Consider the following 19,379-nt stretch of genomic DNA (forward strand, 5'->3'; position numbering starts at 1 on the left):
GAATGATTGAGGTTTATGAAACATCCTAATAACAATAAAACTGTTGTGAGTGTGAAGATAGGCCCACTATTAGGAACAGATGGTTTAATATATTCTGTATTTCTTCTTCATTAGTAAATTTCAGTGGTTCCATAATGAGTAACTTTCCCTCATCGACTACCAGGTCAGTACAGTTTGATAGGAAAGTCAGGATAAATGTTTGGTTCTTTGTCAAAATATTGAGTTGGTTCACTGGCGTTCTCTACAGGTGCCCAATGAGGTTTTTTGGTTTTCAGTTAATTTGTTCATTTCCTTGTTTTTAAGTATCATTATGAACTCAGAAATTTAAATATATTGGATGTGTTTTAATTGTTGCTGATAATACTTTATTGATGTTCAAATTGTCTCATCTTCAGCTAGTGAGAGCCTCTTCAGGTTGACTCCTGAATCCTTTTGACATGACCCTGATAGTGGTCTTCTTTGATTTCTTATACAGCATAATATTTCAGGGTCATCTTATGTGTTTCCTGCCCTAACCCTGGAATCAGCCATTTCAACAAGGAACGCTGATTCCTTTAAGAGAGATATGATAGTCAGAGACCATGATCTGGGTGCTAGGGGTGCTCATTGCTTCTGAGTTAGCCACTATATTTAGACCTTTACTGTGGACAGAGCTAGAAAATAATTTTGGATGATTTAATTTTAATGGCAAAAGCAAAGAAAGCAGAACTATTAAACTCCTATTATACTTTCTCCTCCATTAAGGGAGGTGGTATTAAAACTGGAAAGGATAGAAAGGACCTCTTGAGGAAAACTTGAGGCTCAGTCCATGAAAGGGGCTAATGTGTATTAGTTGTATTTAAATAACTTAGTCACCAGACTTAGATAAATTATGCCCCAGAAAGAACTCATGTATCCAAGCACAGAAATACTGCCAGTAATGTTTGAGAAATCAGAGATGCCAGAAATAATATAACAAGCAAATATTGTCCTATTTTAAAAGAGAATTTTTAAAACTCAAAAATTTAATATACTTGGATTCTTAATCAAATCCAGAACTGATTACTATATAGGTGGTTTTTAAGGAACTTGGGGAAAAAAATGGGATTATCCTGAAGCAGAGTGGATTCACTTTAACGCCAGACTAATTCCAATTCCTCTTACTGGTAATATTATTTAAGTCTCATATAGTTCTCTATAGATAAAATGGAGAAAAGTGAGTTAGAGATTGGATTTTTAAAAAAGCAAGACAGAGCTGAGAATAGTCTCAGTACTCACTTTAAATATAAAGATATAGCAGGTTAAAAGTAAACAGATACATTAATATATGGCCTATAAATTCTGATCAAAAGAAATCTGAAGTGGCCACATTAACATTAGACAAAATAGACTTCAGAACAAGGACTATTAACAGAAATAAATATAATCTTGACTAAATGTGGTTACCCGAGGAATGGAGGTCAATTTAAAATCAGTCAATGTAATTTACTAGGTGAATAGACCAAAAACAAACCATATGATCATCTCAATGGATCCAGAAAAAGCATTTGATAAAATTCAATATCCATTCCTGATAAAAATTCTCAGCAAAATAGGAGTAGAAGAGAATATCTTCAACTGATAATGGGCATATATGAAAAACATACAGCTAACATCATACTTAATTATAAAAGACTAAACACTTACCCCCTGAGATAAGGAATAAGGCAAGCATGTTTGCTCACATCAACTTCTAGTCAACATTATCCTGTCCAGTTCAATAAGGCAAGAAAAGTAAATAAAGACATACAAATGGAAAGGAAGAAGTTAAACTGTCTATATTCTCAGACAACATGATATATATATATACATAGATCTGTCTACATAGATATATTATAGAGAGGGAAAATCCTGAAAAATCTTTCAGAAAAAGCTTTTAAAACTAATCACTGAATTTAACAAGGTCACAGGATATAAGATCAAATTACAAAAATTAATCCATATTTCTAGTAATGAACAATTAGAACTTGAAATTTATAGAAATTAGAATAGCATCAAAAATATGAAATACTTTGCAATAAATTTAACAAAACGTGCAAAATCTGTGCCCTAACATCTGAAAAACAAAATGTTAAAAGAATGTTAAAGATCCAATAAATGAAAAGATATACTATGTTCATTTGTCTGAAGATATTGTTAAGATGTCAATTCCCAGTAAATCTGTAGCTTCAGTGCAGTGCTAATCAACATCCTGAAGGCTTTTTTGAAGAAATTGTCAAGCTAGCCCTAAGATATGTGTAGGAATATGAAGAACCTAGAATAACTGAAACAATTCTGAAAAAAATTGTAGGACTTATACTACCTGACTTAAAGACTCATTATAATGCTATAGGAATCAAGACAGCATGGTATTAGTGTAAGGATAAACATATACATCAAAATCATAGAATAGGGAGTCCAGAAATAGACGCACACATATAATGGCTTGTTGATTTTTGCCAAAGGTGCCAACCAAGGCAATACAATGAGCAGTTGGACAGTTTTTCAACACATGGAACAGTTGGATATCCACATGTGGGGAAAACAAAATCAACCTATACCCATACCTCATACCATACAAAAACTAACTTGAAATGGATTATAGATCTAAATGTAATAGCTGAAAATACAAAATTTCTGGAAGAAAAAGCACAGGAAAAAGTCTTTGTGACCTTGAGTTAGGGAATGTTTTGGTAAAAAAGGCACAAAAAGAGAAAGTAGGTAAAAGAAAAATTTGGTAAATTAGATGTCATCAAAATTTTAAATGTTTTATCTTCAAAAGGCACTTTTAAGAAAATGAAAGGCAAGTTTCAGGCTTAAAGGAAATGTTTTCAAACTTATGTCTGATAATGGATCTATATTATCCATATAGAGAACTTATAACTCAGTAATAAAAAGACAAACCTAATTTTTAAAAATATGCAAAAGATTTGAACAAGCACATTACTAAAGATATATAAGTGGCAAATAAGACTGAAAAAGAATTTCAACATCTTTAGTCATTAGAGAAATGCAAATTAAAATTATAATAACTATGACTACACATCCACTAGAATGGATAGAACTTAAAAGACTGAAAATACCAAGTGTTAAAGAGGCTATGGAACCCATGGAATTTGGATCATTGTTGGTAGGAAATGCAACATGATATAGTTACTTTGGAAAACAGTTTGGCAGTTTCTTATAAAAGTGAAGTTACAGTTACTGTATGATCTAGGAATCCTATTCCTAGATATTTGCCCAAGAGGAATGAAAAGCATGTCTACACAAAAACTTATGCTCAGATGTTTTATTCAAAATAGGCTAAAATTGGAAACAACCCAAATGAGTATACAAATTGTGCTGTATCAATACCATTAAATACTACTCAGAAATAAGACAGCGCACACTGTAAATACACGTAACAACATTGATCTCCAGGGGGTTATGCTGAGTGAAAGAATCCAGTCATAAAAAAAAAACTAGACTACATTGATATGAAACTCTAGAACTAAAGACTAATCTGTAGTGACAGAAAGCAGATTCGTAGTTGGCAGGGGTTGGGACTTGAGGGAAGGAATTGACTGCAGTGGAAACTTTAGGGAGTGATAGAAATGTTCCATATCATAATTCTGATGGTAGTTGCATGATTGTACACATTTGTCCAAGAACTCATCGAATTGTACACCTAAAATTAAATCTTACCTCATAAATAAAGCTGCTTAAAAGTAATGAAGGGTGAGCTGGGGCGAAGTGAGAGAGTGGCATGGACATATATACACTACCAAATGTGAAATCGATAGCTAGTGGGAAGCAGCCACATAGCACAGGGAGATCAGCTCGGTGCTTTGTGACCGCCTAGAGGGGTGGAATAGGGAGGGTGGGAGGGAGACGCAAGAGGGAGGAGATACGGGGATATATATGTATATGTATAGCTGATTCACTTTGTTATAAAAACAGAAACTAACACACCATTGTAAAGCAATTATACTCCAATAAAAATGTTTTTAAAAAAGATTAATGTTTACCCTATTAAAAACTTAATTAAACCTTAAAAAAGAAATAATGATGATGATGGTGGTGGTGGTGATGCTAGTGATGGTAACAGTGCTGGCATCAGCTTCTAGGCACAGAATGAAACAGATACCCTGTCTGCATTTTTTTCCTGTAGAAATCAGGGAATCCACTGACCACCGTGCACCTAAGGGAATTTGATGCACTGGTTTCTTTCCACTTTGTTGAGGAGTCTGAGCTAAAGAGCCTTAGAGTTCTGATAGAAGTACTATTCAGGCTATGTGGCTTGGGAGTCTCCCTATGCCTCCATCTAAATTGATAAGTCCAGCATAGTCGATTCCTGAAATGGTACCTGCACCTACTGTGCATGTCATAGACTTAGAACACTGTGAGTTACATGGTCAATGGTAGATTAATTACCCTGTGTCCCATGGATTAATGTAAAGAGCATCAATTAGAGAACCAAACACACCTGAGTTTGATTCTAATTTTTATTTATCAGTTAAGTATCTAAGTCGTGATTTCTTCTTCTGTAAAACAGGGATTTCCCCTCTAAAAAATGTATTGCGTGTAATAGGTGGTATATGAAATATGGGAAGGGTTCTCTGTTTAAATAAATTTTAGAAACCCTGGAATAATCAAAGTTAAAAAAGGATCCTTATCATAGAACCTTTCATATGAATTTCCAAGAAGGCAAAAGTGAGCAGCATAGCAGAAACTTGAATTAATTGAGGCAAAGGGAGAAATCTCATGTGACCATAGGAAGGGCAGCAGGATCCAGGAATTTGAATGCCACTAGGACTCTGTCTCTTCTATGCTTTTCTCTATATGTCACCTTTATTCTCTCAGACCAATTTTCTTCATACCACAGGAAATTCAAATGCCACGACTTCCTGCCCTTAGTGCAGGAAGTCCCTAGAAAAGGATTGAGACTTATTTTCTCTAGTTCCAAGTTAAAAAATCCTGAGGAAGGGCTCTGATTCGTCCAGCTTGAACCAAGTGCCTTTCCCTGAATCAGGCATCCATGGTGCCTTGTGACTGACTCACCTTGGGTTAAGGTGCTCATCCCTGGGCCAGTCAGTAGGAGTGGAGGGGTGGTCTATAAAAGAGCATACCAACAACCCCCATTTAAGCCACATTATTAGAATAAAGAAAAGGAACATTTTTGAAAGCAGGGTGAGGGTTTTGTTAAGGGAAGACCAAAAATAGATAGCTCCTAAAGTCTGCACGTGGCTGCCCACACACATGCGTGGTGCACACCCAGTCACTTATACATACTTCTGTACATGATACAATGTCAGAATTGCTCCTGCCGTCAGTGGATAAGTATAGGATAAATCAGGTCCAGTAAAATGACTCAGCAAGGTGTTTGATCATCTGACCCTCTAGAGGTCTTAGTATGTTGGCCTCAGAAAAAACAATCTTCTTTTAATGAAACCAAATATCTGACCTTCTGTTTTCCAAGGGACTTCAGATAGGCTAGACTTTCTCTTGTGGCACCTTCCTAAAAGCCAAAAGAAGTAATTCGTGTATTCTCTGATCTTAACATTTTTTTCTGAATGCAGGATGCATAGATAGGGGTGAATAGATCAGTTAATTAGGGAGGAGTATTGAGAACTGGTTGAAAAAGCAAGCCAAGAATCCTGATGTGGCCTGAGGTGTCTACAAGAACTGACATGAGTAGAATCACCTGGTGGAAAAGGAAAATTAGACAGTGATACTGGGCTTGGGGTGGTCAGATACATAGGAGTCATCCTCTATACCCCCAACATCTAACCCCTCACCAGGTCCAGTCTGTTTTACCTACTAATTATCTCTCCAGTCAGAGCATTCTTTTCCATATCTAGCATCACTACCCAAGTTTAAAGCTACCATCATCTCTCCCCTTGACTCTAGATCTATCCTCATCTATTCTCATCTCCCTCCAATCCATCCACACACTGCAATGAGTGATCTTTTCAAACTGAAAATAGGGTTCTATCTCTTCCTTGCTTCAAAGACTCCAATGTTTTTCCACTGCTTCTAGGATAAAAACTAAAATCCTGAGCACACCTCCAAGGCCCTGAGATATGCCCCAGCCTACCTCTCTTGCCTCATCTCACACCACCTTTCTGTTTGCTCTCAGCAATCCAGCTGCACTAGTTTTCTGGGGCCTGTCTTATTGCCCTCTACCCCAGGGCCTTTGCACATCCTCCTCCCCCTGCTGGAGCTCTCTCTTCCTTGCACAATTAACCATGCTCAGTCCTTCAGAAGAGAGCTTGAGCACCACCTCCCAGAACATACTCTTGTTCAGATTTCTTGGTAAATCATTCTTATGGAACTGTGTGGCTATCCTTCTGATCACCTCACTCAGTTTGTAGTTATTTCCTCACGGCTATGAAAATGCCCACTGGACTGTCATCATGAGGCCTCCATTTTGTTCACTGTTATCGGCACATGGAAGATACTTAGTATATATTTACTAAGTGAATGGATAGAGGGAGAGAGGCAAATCCATCTTCTAGAAGACAATGTAAAAGTAAGAGTAAGATGGGGGGGTGTGGCTTTATTTTACTTTTAAAGGAAAGAAAACACTAGGAAAAAAATGCAAAGCTACTCTCAAATTATTTGGTTGTGTAGTAATATGAAGACTTTTCCCACTGAATGGAGAAGCCAGCTTGTACTGAGTACGAATAGCTTTGGCTTCATCATATGTAATTCAAGTTGGGACTAAGAGGTAGAATATCAGGTTATGACGAGTAAGTACAGAGAAGTGCCCTGTAGTTTTGGCACACAAGACATTACTCCTTTCTCTGGTAAATTGAATTTCTGCAGCCTTGGGAAGGCAGGACCCATGCTAAAGAGGGTCAAATATATGTGATCATTTCCTAGAGCTTGGAGAATAAGAGAACAAAGCTGGGGCAACAGGAGTAAAATTAAGAAATAAAAAAAGATACATTTATTTGAAGATTTTTTTAAAGAACCTTGAAAACTACAGGAGCTCCTCAAGATGTTTCTGTAATTGAATATAATTTATTTGGGATTGAGAGGAATAATAATCAAAACATTTTTTACTTAAGTGCATCTGGAAGCATATGAAATTAGACTCTTGATGGTGGCCTGTGCTCGCCTGTATCCTTGGTGTTTTGTCCTCGGGCTGCAGACTGGAAATGTGTTTTAGAGAACAGACATGGAGCACAAAATATTAAATGAACTTTGCCGTATTCAAAATGCCCAACAGTGTAACATCCTCCTTGTTTGGCAGGGAAAGGGCTCAACATTTGGCAACTCAGCAGTGCATTAAGTATTTTAATAATCATTGTTGACACACAAAGCATATGGCCTTTCAGAACTCACTGGGTCAAGTGCTGAAGTCGTCTTCTAGGTTTCTAAAATTACTTTACAAAATTCAAACAAAATTAAATTAGGGCACATTTCAATGTATGTTAATTCATGAGCTTTGTGTTATAAGCAAGGGAATTAAGTTTTCTTCTAGGATAAAAGAATATCTATGAAAGAATTAAGTTTTCTTCTAGGATAAAAGAATATCTATGTGTAACTGATTATGTTAATGTAAAGGAAAAAGCAAAATTCACATCCCCACAGAAAAGTAATTTGTATTTAATTAGAAAAATCTAGAACCTCCGCATAAGCAGGCCAGCCTCACGGTTACCTTGTATTTACTATGTACTCCTATTCATGCCTTAAGACTCACCTCAGATATCCCACCATCTCAGAAGCCTTCATTGCCCCTTACTTACCATTTATATGTTATGTATATGGCCCCAATAATGCTATGAAATAAACAACTGTAACACTCAATGGCTTAAAACAATAAGCATTTCTTATTGCTCACAGGTCTGTGGGTTCGCACATCAGTTCTGGTCTCTGCTGGGCTCACACGGGTGAGCCCAGGGTGAGCTGTGGGGAGGGGAGAGGCTCTGCTGACCGTGGCTGGCCTCCTTCACATGTCTGGGCATCAGTTTGCCAAAGGCTGATCTGCTGGGACCACTGGGCTCTCCTCCTCGTGTCTCTTGCATGCACGAGCCTCAGCACCTCTCCAGCTGGCCAGCCCAGGCACATTCTCAGGTTGACCTGGGCATGTTCTCACGGCAGTCTCAGATAAGGGAGGGAGAAAGTGTAAGCATGCTGGCATTTTTTCCCCCAAGCTTCCAGTTTCATCACATTTGGCCCATTGACCAAAGCAAGTCACATACCAAGCCCAGTGTCAGAGTGGGAGGAGACTACAAAGTTACAGGGCTAAGGGTGTGGATACTAGAAAGCCTGTAATTGGGGTTTTAATGCCATTGATCAAACACCCCTGCCCATGCCACCCCCAGCATTAATCATTCCCTTGTCTGTGCTACCTCTGTCTTCACTCTTAGTTCTGTTGTTTTGCTTTCCCCATTGTATTATAATATAGTTGCTAACTTATCTGTCGTCTCTAAAAGACTAGGGGGTCCTTGTGCCTCTGTGCATTCATTCTTAAGTATTTATTGACCGCCTGCTATGTGTCTCATTGCTTTACAGACCTCCCAGCGCCAAGCACTGGTCCTGACACGTAATAGGCACTAATGCTCACTAAGCATGTGTTGAATGAATGCATACATGAAAGCTCACACGTGTATTTATCTCCTCCCCCTTCAGAAGGAAAGGGTAAAGACAGATGCCTCTCAGGGTCCCAGTTGAGGAGTTCTTCCTGGCTCGAGCAACTGGTGAACCAGTGGGGACCTGCAGTGAAACTCTCAGCTGCTTAAACTTCTTGCCCTGCACACTCTTCCACTTCTCCCTTCAGGAACTTGGGTTTTCCCTTTTGTATCATCCCTATTCCTCTCAAAGGAGGGCAGAAAATCACTGATACGTAACACATCCTAACTCTTTTTATAGTCCGCACACCCCAGTAACTTTCCCTAGAGTCTCTCCACTCCACAGTGAGGAATGATCGAGTTCTGGGATTTATTTAAGCTTACGGTATGCTTTGAGAGGAGCTGAATGGCTTCATTTGCTGGTTTTCCAAGCTCTGTAGACCTAGGAATACAGAGGAATTCTTAGGTAATGCTTTACACAGCTACAGAAACAAGACCCTATTCATATAGAGTATTAATTCTGTCGATATGGTATTAAATGTACTGCCTGATTATTTTCCAATTCCATAGAAGCCTACAGGAAACCTTGTGCTTCTGGGTAGAATCATAATTTTGAGCTTCTTGATTTTGCAATGGTTAGTGGAAGTCGTTTGGGGCAGCAGAAGAGCGTGGCTTTGGAGTCAGGCAGGCTAATCTAGAATGCCAGCCCTGCCTGTCAGTTACTTCCCCTGATGAAGCCTCTTACCCTCAGCCATCAGAGCGCAATAACAGAGGCTAACAGAGAATAAAGCTGGCATGTGATGAGCGAATTGTATTAATTGTTCACTTGTATCGATTGTATAATATTAATTTTGAATTATATCTATTGTTGAATTGTTTTGATTATTAAATTGTTACAAATGATAACAATTGTGTCAATTGCTACTGTTACTGTATAATACCCTGTAATTTTAAAAGCTGTGAATATAAATTATTAGTGGTAAAATTAATATATTTTAAATCAAATCGTCTTCATGTTTATTTTTATTAAAAAATAAAACTATCACTTTTAAGACTACTTTAAAAGTTCTACTTTAAAATGGTACTCAGGTACTTTACCTTTAGAAATGGTCTGGAAATTTTCTTGATTCGGTCACCAAATATATATTCAGCACCTGCTTTGTACCAGGTCGCCAGGTGCCTATCATATAATGGTGATCAAGGTAGACATTGTCCTCGAGTCCCTGGAGATACCCACCCGAGGTATCCTGTGATGAAAGAGCTACCATTAGTGAGTCAGCATTATTCCCAACTCCCAGTTACCTACCTGGTAACTACAAGTGCATGAATTATCTGAGATAAATTAATATGTGACTACCTTTCCCTGGTTAAAATAGGATATAGTGATGCTTCAGGTTAGAGGAAGGGGAAATTTTGATTCCACTATTTTTAATGTAGCTGTATTAAATTTTAAAACTTTCTGTATTATTATCAAATAATATGTAGAATAACATTTCTGAATCTTCCTGACCTTCCCTCCATCCCTGAATTACTGCATGGCTTAGGGATGGATGGAGGATTGCTGATGTACATATGCAATAATAAAAAGTTGAAAGTTTATCAGTGGGGATAGTTTTTTAGGCTGTGTCACAATTTCCTAGATTGGATCTCGGAACAGAAAGGAAGGACATTAGTGGAAAAGCTGGTGAAATCTGAATAACATCTGTTGTTTAGTTAATAGGATTGTATCAGTGTTAATTTCATATTTTTAACAAACGTGTCATGTTATGTAAGATGTTAACATTAGGGGAAGGAGAGTGAGGAGTACTTGGGGAATTCAGCTTCAAAGAACCATAGGAAAACAGTAAGGCAAATATTATCCCCTTACCACCCTGCGTGTTTCCAGACTTCTTCCCACTATGGTCAGTTTGTGAATGCCTTGAGAGGAGAGGAGTTCTACCATTCGACTGAGAAAAATACTAGGATGGTAAGTCTGCTGTAAAATCATGATATACAGTACTGTCGTTTAGGTCCTTTGGAAGTAAAGAATGGATATTGTAGCATCTTCTCACTTGCCTGGAATTTTCAAAGGTGTTTTCTTACGTGAAAGAGTTAATCCCGCTATTGGTGTTTTCTCACTGACAAATTTTAACCAAACAGTTTGAGTGGTTCAGAGATTCTCTTTTACTTTCATAGGTGCAAACACAAGTTCGCCTTGCCAAAAAAAGCTTTGACAAATTGAAGATGGATGTGTGTCAAAAAGTGGATCTTCTGGGAGCGAGCAGATGCAATCTCTTGTCTCATATGCTAGCAACATACCAGGTAACCAAGTGATGTTTGATGCAGCGGACCAAGAATGTTACAAGGTTTAGATAACAGAAAAATGGTGTTTGAGCCCAAAGTATGGTTTGGGCATAATGAAGTTCAGATTGCCTTTCTCATAATTTACTTCCCACATCTCTCTTTTTTAGCATCCTACAGTTAATCAAACCAAATGTTAGCTATTCCCTGTATATACACTGTAATTCCCCACTTCCCTGCATTTATTTAGGTGGTTCCCTCTGCCTGTGTGCTCTCCCTCTCCACTTGTGCCTTTCCAAATTCCACTCTGAGATACCAGAGTGTCCCCTCCTTCAGTAAGCCTCCTCTGAACTCCCTTAGCATTGTTGCTGTAATTCTCATGGCATGGTCACTTCCTCACCAGGTTGCCATAAGTTAATGAACTTGCTTTTGTCTCCTCGTTGCCTGTCAGTTCCTTCAGAATGGCACTCGTATCCATCAACGGTACTATTGAGCACCAGCTGAGGGTGGGAGGCAAACTCTGGGTGTTGTAGAGAATATACAGTGGATAAAACCAGATTTCCTGTCCTCAAGGAACTTAAAATTTAGAAAGGAAGTCAGAGACAGTAACGTCTGACTATATTTTCTCTACCTCAAGGGCAGAACAGGGTGTGCTAAGTGAAATGAGATCTACAAAATCCAATGGAGGCTTGAAGAGGGAGAAATGGAATCAACTGAGGGAATCACAAAAGTCCATTGTTAATGACTAGCCCTGGGTTTTGGAGGATGGGTCAGATGGGACAAGTACAAAGAGAATGGAGAGGAGAATGTCCCAGGTGGTGGAGCAGCATGAGCTGTAGGGGGACAGGGAGCCATTAAGTTTGGCTGAAATACAGGGTGTAAGTAGGGGCATAGTAGGAAACAAGGCTGCAGAGATAAGTAAAAATCGTGTTTCAGAAAACCTTGAGGGGGACTTCCCTGGTAGTCCAGTGGTTAAGACTCCATGCTCCCAATTCAGGGGGCCCAGGTTCGATCCCTGGTCAGGGAACAGGATCCCACATGCTGCAACTAAGAGTTCGCATGCTGCAGCTAAGACCCAGCACGACCAAATAAATAAATAAATAAATAGTTTTAAAAGAAATAACTTTGAAAGCCACAGATGGGCACACTTCTTTCTCTAGGACCCCTGATTAGATCTGGGCATTTAAAATGCTAATAGCTTTACTGTCTTTCTTTACAGACCACTCTGCTCCATTTTTGGGAGAAAACTTCTCACACTATGGCCGCCATCCATGAGAGCTTCAAAGGTTATCAGCCATATGAGTTCACTACGTTAAAGGTATGAGAGCTAGACATCATCAAAAAATCCAGAAACAATAAATGCTGGAGCGGGTGTGGAGAAAAGGGAACCCTCTTGCACTGTTGGTGGGAATGTAAATTGATACAGCCACTGTGGAGAACAGTATGGAGGTTCCTTAAAAAACTACAAATAGAACTACCATATGACCCAGCAATCCCACTACTGGGCATATACCCTGAGAAAACCATAATGCAAAAAGAGTCATGTACCAAAATGTTCATTGCAGCTCTATTTACAATAGCCTGGAGATGGAAACAACCTAAGTGTCCATCATCGGATGAATGGATAAAGAAGATGTGGCACATATATACAATAGAATATTACTCAGCCATAAAAAGAAACGAAATTGAGCGATTTGTAATGAGGTGGATAGACCTAGAGTCTGTCATACAGAGTGAAGTAAGTCAGAAAGAGAAAGACAAATACCATATGCTAACACATATATATGGAATTTAAGAAAAAAAAATGTCATGAAGAACCTAGGGGTAAGACAGGAATAAAGACACAGACCTACTAGAGAATGGACTTGAGGATATGGGGAGGGGGAAGGGTAAGCTGTGACAAAGCGAGAGAGAGGCATGGACATATATACACTACCAAACTAAAATAGATAGCTAGTGGGAAGCAGCTGCATAGCACAGGGAGATCAGCTCGGTGCTTTGTGACCGCCTGGAGGGGTGGGATAGGGAGGGTGGGAGGGAGGGAGACGCAAGAGGGAAGAGATGTGGCAACATATGTATATGTATAACTGATTCACTTTGTTATAAAGCAGAAACTAACACACCATTGTAAAGCAATTATACTCCAATAAAGATGTAAAAAAAATTAAAATAAATAAATATTACATTAAGAAAAAAAGGTATGAGAGCTAGAGAGGCCGTTAGAAAATCTCATAAAAAGTAAAGATTTGTTTCTATCACCAGCAATGTCTGTTGAAGCAAGCATCATTATTATAACAGACTCTAAATGTCAAAGAGAGAATTATGCCCCCTAGTAGGGTCTTTTTTACCACATCAGTGTTCAATACAACAATAAGCCACAGCCATCCAAAAACACAGGTTCAACCTTGGTACTTGTTACTGGGAGATGAATTGCGGTGAACTTGAGCCTAATGATTGGCGCTGCTCCTTTAAAATACTTGTTTGACGTTGCTAAAGAGAAAGTTGTGCAAGTCTAGTACACTTTATTACTTTTTACTTATTAACTTAAAATATACTCACTTAAGAAGGCATTTTCCTTTCTTCCCTTACTTCTAACAAATATCATTTTATTCTGTGAGTACCATCCAATATAGAATATGATTTTTTCCTAACACTGCAGTCATATTTTCTAATTGAAGAAGCAACATTAAACTCAATGATTTCTCAACCCAAAAGGAATACATGCAAAATGTCAGGTTCTCAGTATTACAACTGAAGGTGGAGTCACTTTGCTCTGTAATGGTTGCTGAGGGTGAATACATATCGAGATATGGAAGGGATTTGGGTTCTAAAAGGATTTTCAGAATGGTGACAGAACACAGGGTGCTTTGTTGCCAGGTCGTATCTCTGAAAGGAAGAGACCAGGAAAGAACTAGTTAAACTTCACCTTGAAATTACCTTCCTTTTAATTTTTCAGGCAGTTTGTAAGTAGGTCTCGTCACTTTGCTTGACAAAACATTAAGAAGATTTTTCTTTTTTCTTTTGCCTTAAAACACCTCTTTGATTTTGAGATGCTTATAATGTCACTGCACCTACAAAAGTACTAAGACAGAAACACTTTAAGACCATGACCCTTTAATTGGAGGTCCCAAGAGGAACGCAAGACAGTCCCCTCACCTTGTTATGTACCTGACCTGACCCCAGACAGATACCCTGGCCATCGAGTTTGTTTTTCCTGATCCCCTTGTCAGCTGGTCACTTACTCTTTCACTGGTGCTTGCTGACATGCTGCATAGTGTAAACAGTTGAACTATAAGCACTTGAGGGGACGGACCTTTTATTTCTTGTGCATCGTCCTTGGTCCAGCCAGATGTTCCGCACACAGCGAACCCGCAGCCTTCCTTATCACACTGGCTATGTTACAGCTGTTGGTAAGGACCCCATGCCTTCTCTGTGATTTACTGCTGCTTTCGGCGCCTTAGGAAGCAGCTATCCCGACCAAGGCAGATTGATTAAAATTATTATAACTCACACTACTCACATTTCTTACACAGGCCTGAGCAGAATCCCATGGATTAACCTTTGGTAAGGCAGCAAGTGTTAGGTTTTAGGGCATAAATGTGTGTCAGAGTTTATATTATAATGAATACAAAGGTTATCAGTCATTTGAAAGACAACTGTACATAACACAAGTTGGCCAGATGGAAGATGAGATAATGCCTATCTCAGATACAGTTTTAAAGAGGTTCAGATTTGAGTTAATTGCATATAAAGTACAGTATAAAATCATGAAATTGAAGTTGTGCCACAAGCATAGAAGAATCCTGTGTGTATCCCTGGCCTTCTGTGCTGAAGAAAATATGACTCCTTAAATTTTGCTGTGGTATCTTTCCTGCAGAGAGAACCAAGCTGATTATGCTAGAGGCTTTCTGGGCAGGGAATTTAGTGAAAGTTTGATGGCAGTGCTTCAGATATAATTCCAAATATTTTGGGCAGATGATTACCCACTGCCTTTTTTTTTTTTTTCAGTACGCGGGCCTCTCACTGTTGGGGCCTCTCCCGTTGCGGAGCACAGGCTCCGGACGCGCAGGCCCAGCGGCCATGGCTCACGGGCCCAGCCGCTCCGCGGCATGTTGGATCCTCCCGGACCGGGGCACAAACCCGTGTCCCCTGCATCGGCAGGCGGACTCTCAACCACTACGCCACTAGGGAAGCCCCTACCCATTGCCTTTTACATCCCCCAAGCCTTCCTTAAATTATGGTTTAAGGAACAGTTTATAGTTCAATTGTAATATAAATTTGGTAGGAGTAATAATACATCTGTTAAGGTGTAATAAGATTATAATAATGTTAAGGATGTTAAGTGTCCAGAAGTAAACCAAATAAACTATGCTTTTATTATCTCTTTAGAATGCTATTCGTCTAGGCTTTCAGTGATGACATGTTATATTAGAATCTGAAGCTAGTAGCTAATTACTTTCTTTATATGGACTCAAACCCGTGTCATAGAACACTTATCACTCAGCCCATTACTGCACAGATGGAGGCGCGTTGCATATCATACTGTATGCCACAAACTATGAGAACGAAAACCATGAATACCTTATGTATCACAGTCAAGCATGGACTATAACCTTACTTACCAACGTTCTTGCACTAATAATGTTTTAAAAATACAAGTCTTTTATATAAAAGATTTTGGCTTGATCAAATCATCTTTCAATACATATAGGTATACATATGTGTACACACATATGTATATATATGAGTGGCACTGTATATTAATAATGAATATTTTGAAATTTAATTAAATATTTTCATGGTTTACTTGTTCTTTGGATTTACCTAAGCAAATAGCCCCTTAAATGCCTTTTGGGATGCTGGCTGGAAAGAAAACATTGTCTTTGGGGAGGTGTGCCAAGCTCTGTTAATGAAAAGCAACCCATTTGCTTTCTTTGCTGTGGGGCGTAGTCTGAGTGTGTTGATAATTGTGCTATTGCAGCTGTATTTCCTGACTGTTAGTTTTATGCTTGATGAAGGTTGATAATTAATGTGTTAAACACTCAGTGCATCCTGTTTGGAGGGAAGAGTCTTTTGCTGCAGAATTACAGGGATATAACTCGTGTCCCAGAAGTTCGTTTTATTTCTAATGAGCCTTTCTCTAGAAAATATGTGTAATTCTTTCTTGTATAATATTTTTATTATAAAAGTGAATTGAGTCTTCACCTCACACAACTTGAAATTTTTCCAAGTGACGATTTTGACATTTTAGGAATATTTTGTGGTGCTATTTTATGTGACAACAGCTATTACATTTTTATTCAGGCCTGACTATATTGATTCTACATTTATTGACATATTCCTTCATCATTCTAATTTCATGATAAATACATTTTTGTAGCATTTTAACTTTATGGAAAATTTAGCCTTGAAATTTAAAGTTAACAAAAAAATTGTTAATCTAATAATTGTAACAGCTCAAGTTGAAAGTTGAAAGACTATCTTTTGAGTGGTTTCCCATAAAAGAAGCAATTCCCTAATCTCATATGTTCAAGCAATAAATATTTATTGGTTCATTACAATGCTACTAACATATAATTTTGCATGAATTATCATTAGTGTATTAATTTTATACTGATTCCACCTCATTCGGGAATGTCTTTTACATGGTAGAAATTATCAAGTCATGGGGATAGGAACGGAATGTGACTAGCCCTATCTTGAAAGCTTTTTTAGAGAAAGTAATTTAGACTAAGAGTTTAAAACTTTTTTTTTTTTTTTTGGAAGAAAACGAAAAGAAATGCTGTCTATAGGAAAGTAGTACCTGTCTTAAATTACCAGCCTTCAGATGTGGTCTTGTTTGCTTCATCCTTTCAGGATGTCGCTTACTTACACATTTCTCCACATATCCAGAACAGGCACCAGGAAAAAAAAATTTTTTTAAGAAAAAAAAAAAAATAGCCCTCAGGAGTCAAGTGGCTTTTCATTGGAAAGTCTAAAATTCTGTTGGTACCAGTGGCCTTTTCTCCCCTATCTGATGTGCTGGCATATGCGCTGAGTTGGATGTCTTTATAGAGAAGTGAGCATTGGGCCCTTTGAAGACGTGGACACGCTCCCTGGGGGCTGGTTGAAGGGAAGGCATGTCCTTCTGCACTGGTATTTGTGAAGAGATGAGGACCTATATTGAATGGCAGTGGTCAGTAGCAGAGTGTAGTCCTGTGATGTGCCCCACTGCAGTGTCTTGGGGAGGAAAGCCGGTTTTTGACTCTGGTTATGGGATAAATCAAAGCATGTGGGAGCACAAGCCCTGGAGCCAGCCAGATCTGGCTCTGAGTCTAGCTCTGTCACTGCCCAGCCGTGTGGTGGTGGTGGTTGTGACTGTGGCAGCCTTGGTGCTCCATGGGCGGGGGGGAGTGGGGGAGGGATGGACTTATTAAACATTCTGTTAGTGGATCCAGAAGACAGCCATTGGCGGTATCGATACAGAAGGGTTTGTTGTGGTTGTCAGGTTCTGGAGCCCAGCTTCAGTTACTTTCTTATGCACCATTTTCACCCTAGGTTATTAGTTTTGCACAGGCAAGGTTTTATGGCAGTGGAATAGGAGGTCTCACTAACCTTGCCCAGGGAAACCCAACCTCCTCCCTCCCTGCTCCCCCAGACGCTCTGGCAGCCTTTCTGCCCTGCAGACCCTGGTCTGGGCTCAGGTCATTCCCACCAGGGATAGGAGAGGGCAGGGCCGGCCTGCACCCCAGAAAAGCAAGAGGGTGTCCCACCCCTGTAACAGGGCTAATTCTAAAAAATGCACTTTGGCTTTGCAAGTGGCTCTTGGTCTGTGCCAAGATTTTAACTCTAAGGAAACCTGAATTTGAAAACCTAACTGTGCATGTTCAAAAATAACCATCGAAATGGATGTGCCACTGTTCCCTCCTCTCTCTCCTGGGGTCTAGGACTTAGCACTGTTATATGGAACATCATTCTACAGACTCAAATGCTTTTAGCTCTAACAGTTCAAAAAACATCTCTTTCTAAATTTTGTTTTTCTCAAATTCGTATGCCTCACAGCCTTCTTCCACCCACCCCATTTCTCAGTTAATCACTTGAACATTTACCGACAAGCCACATGGATCTGTAGTTACTTGCTTTGAAAATAAAGCCATAATAGTTTTTATGAAAATTGGGTAAATATCCCTGCAATGCAATTTTAGTTGCCAGTCCCAACATGGCAATTACTCATGGTGAACATCCAGAATATCCTTTTAGACTTTCAAGTTTTTTCTCAGTGTCTTTACTTTACACAGCATTTAGCAGAATGATGTTTTTCCCCAAGCTGCTCCAGGCCAGATCATTGCCAACAGCAAACTGGGCTGCATCCAGGTCACTGGGAGAGGAGCGGTAGAGAGACTGACCGTGGCTACCACTGAAATCTGAGGTATTTCAGATTGGATGGGGACACACCCAAGCGTGGCTGGTCATCCATTCATCCTTGATGACTGACATTGGTTCTTCAGGGCAGCTGGTAGCCCAGGCCCTGTTCACAACAGTAAGATGCTTCTCTCCTCACCACCTCTTCTTATTTTCCACCTCTTCCTTGAGGGAAAAGGAAAAAATATTAGCATTGTGTGCGTAGTTACTTTATGCCAGGCGTTCTGCTAAGGGTGAAGTGCAATAATGTCTAGAAGAATTTGTCATGGTACGTGGGACTCTAATTTACCAAGGTTGGGTCTTATAATGAATAATACGTTAGGTTCAGCATTGACATATAGAAAGTGCATATATTTTAGTTAATCCTCAAAGTAGCCTTGGGGAAGTGGGCATAGTTGTTCTTGTTTCCATGTTTTGAATGAGGAAACTGAAGCTCAGAAAGGTCTAGTAATTTGCCCAAGGACACATGCTCAGTACATGGTAGATCTGGAAACAGGGATGCTTATGCTTCTTTCACTCTGCCTTGTGGCACTTTTTTCAGGTGGTGTTCTGGCTGTGAGGCAGGAGGGTAGAGAAAGCAGAATCGCCACCTTTAAAAAGTACAGCCATAGGGCTTCCCTGGTGGCGCAGTGGTTGGGAGTCCGCCTGCCGATGCAGGGGACACGGGTTCTTGCCCTGGTCCGGGAAGATCCCACATGCCGCGGAGCGGCTGGGCCCGTGAGCCATGGCCGCTGAGCCTGCGCGTCCGGAGCCTGTGCTCCGCAGCGGGAGAGGCCACGGCGGTGAGAGGCCCGCGTACCGCAAAAAAAAAAAAAAAAAAAAAAGTACAGCTATAAATTTTCAATTAAAAATAGCACTTTAAAGTATTTTTTTCCCATGTCCTGGCTATTTTATTTATTTATTTATTTTTAACATCTTTATTGGGGTATAATTGCTTTACAATGGTGTGTTCGTTTCTGCTTTATAACGAAGTGAATCAGTTATACATATGTTCCCATAGCTCTTCCCTCTTGCGTCTCCCTCCCTCCCACCCTCCCTATCCCACCCCTCCAGGCAGTCACAAAGCATCAAGCCAATATCCCTGTGCTATGCGGCTGCTTCCCACTAGCTATCTACCTTACGTTTGGTAGTGTATATGTGTCC

At 39.5% G+C, this 19,379-nt stretch overlaps 1 protein-coding gene across 2 annotated transcripts in view; it reads left to right on the plus strand.

The window, feature by feature from the left end:
* The window catches only part of ICA1 (islet cell autoantigen 1), a 126,053-nt gene that overhangs the window by 72,345 nt on the left and 34,329 nt on the right, over positions 1-19,379 (plus strand). Inside the window, exons 6-7 of one of the 2 annotated variants that reach the window (XM_082846763.1) lie at positions 10,731-10,856; positions 12,055-12,153. The exons of the other annotated variant lie outside the window; for it this stretch is intronic. Coding sequence (XP_082702889.1) covers positions 10,731-10,856; positions 12,055-12,153 — 225 coding nt within the window. The remainder of the gene's footprint in view (positions 1-10,730; positions 10,857-12,054; positions 12,154-19,379) is intronic. 2 annotated transcript variants of the gene reach the window in all.

This window comes from Leucopleurus acutus, assembly GCF_964270905.1.
Source record: "Leucopleurus acutus genome assembly, chromosome: 9".
Classification (NCBI taxonomy): Eukaryota; Metazoa; Chordata; class Mammalia; order Artiodactyla; family Delphinidae; genus Leucopleurus; species Leucopleurus acutus.